The 1,247-nt window shown below is 59.3% G+C and overlaps 1 protein-coding gene across 1 annotated transcript in view; it reads right to left on the reverse strand.

The window, feature by feature from the left end:
• GALR2 (galanin receptor 2) overlaps positions 1–1,242 on the reverse strand; it is a gene marked incomplete at its 5' end in the record, with an annotated part of 1,993 nt that extends 751 nt beyond the window's left edge. Inside the window, 2 exons of the mRNA XM_010286686.1 lie at positions 1–39; positions 959–1,242. The exon at positions 1–39 is cut by the window's left edge and continues 751 nt beyond it. Of these exons, the coding sequence (XP_010284988.1) occupies positions 1–39; positions 959–1,242 (323 nt within the window). The remainder of the gene's footprint in view (positions 40–958) is intronic.
• Positions 1,243–1,247: the final 5 nt, after the last annotated feature.

Below are 1,247 nucleotides of genomic sequence, written 5' to 3' on the forward strand. Positions count from 1 at the left end.
AGCTCCCTCGAGTGCAGGGGGTAGCGTATGGCCAAATACCTGCACAGGCAAGGGAGAGGGACATGATTGCAGTCCCAGGGAGGGCACGGAGAGCTGCTCCAGGAGCAAATTGGAGAACGGGCAAAAGTTCTCCTGCAGGAGGAGAGGCAGACCCTGGGTCTGGTTTAGCTCATGGGCTGCTGTCCCAGTAGCCAGCGTGGTGCCGTGCCAAGATGGCAGGACACATCCAGCCCTGCTCTGGGGCTGCCACGGCTCTTCCCAGGGGACTTCCATGGGGACTTTCCACATCCCACCATCTCATGGGTTTCGAGCACCGAGTAGAGCAGCACCAGGAGCTCGTTGCCTCTTGCTCGCTGCAGGTGAGTAATGCTCAGAGCCAAGGGCTGAGCTAACACGGGGTAACACACAGGCTGGAGCAACGGGCTGCCTTTTACAGAACTTCCTGTCTAAAACTCACCCTGGGGCAAGCTGGGATGGTCACTGGGACAAGGGACATCACTGGGACAGAAATGGGCTTTTTGTTAATAAAAGAGAAAGGTGGGAAAAGTAGTGTCCCAGCTCAAACATCCCAGTTTGCCTACTTTGCTGTGGGCTTTGGGAGGGCAGGGGCTCTCTCCCCGCATCCCGGGAACTGAGGGACTGAGGTTTGTTTCTCTCTGGTTTTCTATTCCCCCTTCAGCCACCAGAGCCTGCGGATAAACCGCAGTCGGACAGCTTTGGGGTCTGAAAGCCTGCTCCAGCTGGACACTGGGGACAGGAGTCCCAATCCAACCCTCTCTGCTGGACCTCATCCTTGGTGGTCACATTTCCTTGCACACACGAACTGGGAAATGGTCCTGAGTTCCCCTGGGAGCCCCGGCAGGTCGCAGCGCTCGGCGCTCGGCTCCAGAGGACTCTGTGCCATCTCCTGCCTGGGGGGATCCGTACGGGGAGCCCCCCCCCCGATCCCTTTTCCTACCTGTCGAGGGAGACGGCGGCCAGGGTGAAGCTGCTGGCATACATGGTGAGGTAGATGAAGAAGTGGACCGCCTTGCACATGAAGGGCCCAAACACCCAGCCCTCCAGGGTGTAGATGGTGGCTTGGAAGGGGACGCAGAAGAGGATGAAGCAGAGGTCGGCCACCCCCAGGTTGAGGATGAAGAGGTTGGTGGTGTTCTTCACCTGCCCGTTGCGCAGCAGCACGGCCAGGACCAGGCAGTTGCCCACCGTGCCCACGAGGAAGATGATGAGGTACGCCAGCGGGATGA

This window comes from Phaethon lepturus, unplaced genomic scaffold (assembly GCF_000687285.1).
Source record: "Phaethon lepturus isolate BGI_N335 unplaced genomic scaffold, ASM68728v1 scaffold2495, whole genome shotgun sequence".
In the NCBI taxonomy this organism is placed as follows: domain Eukaryota; kingdom Metazoa; phylum Chordata; class Aves; order Phaethontiformes; family Phaethontidae; genus Phaethon; species Phaethon lepturus.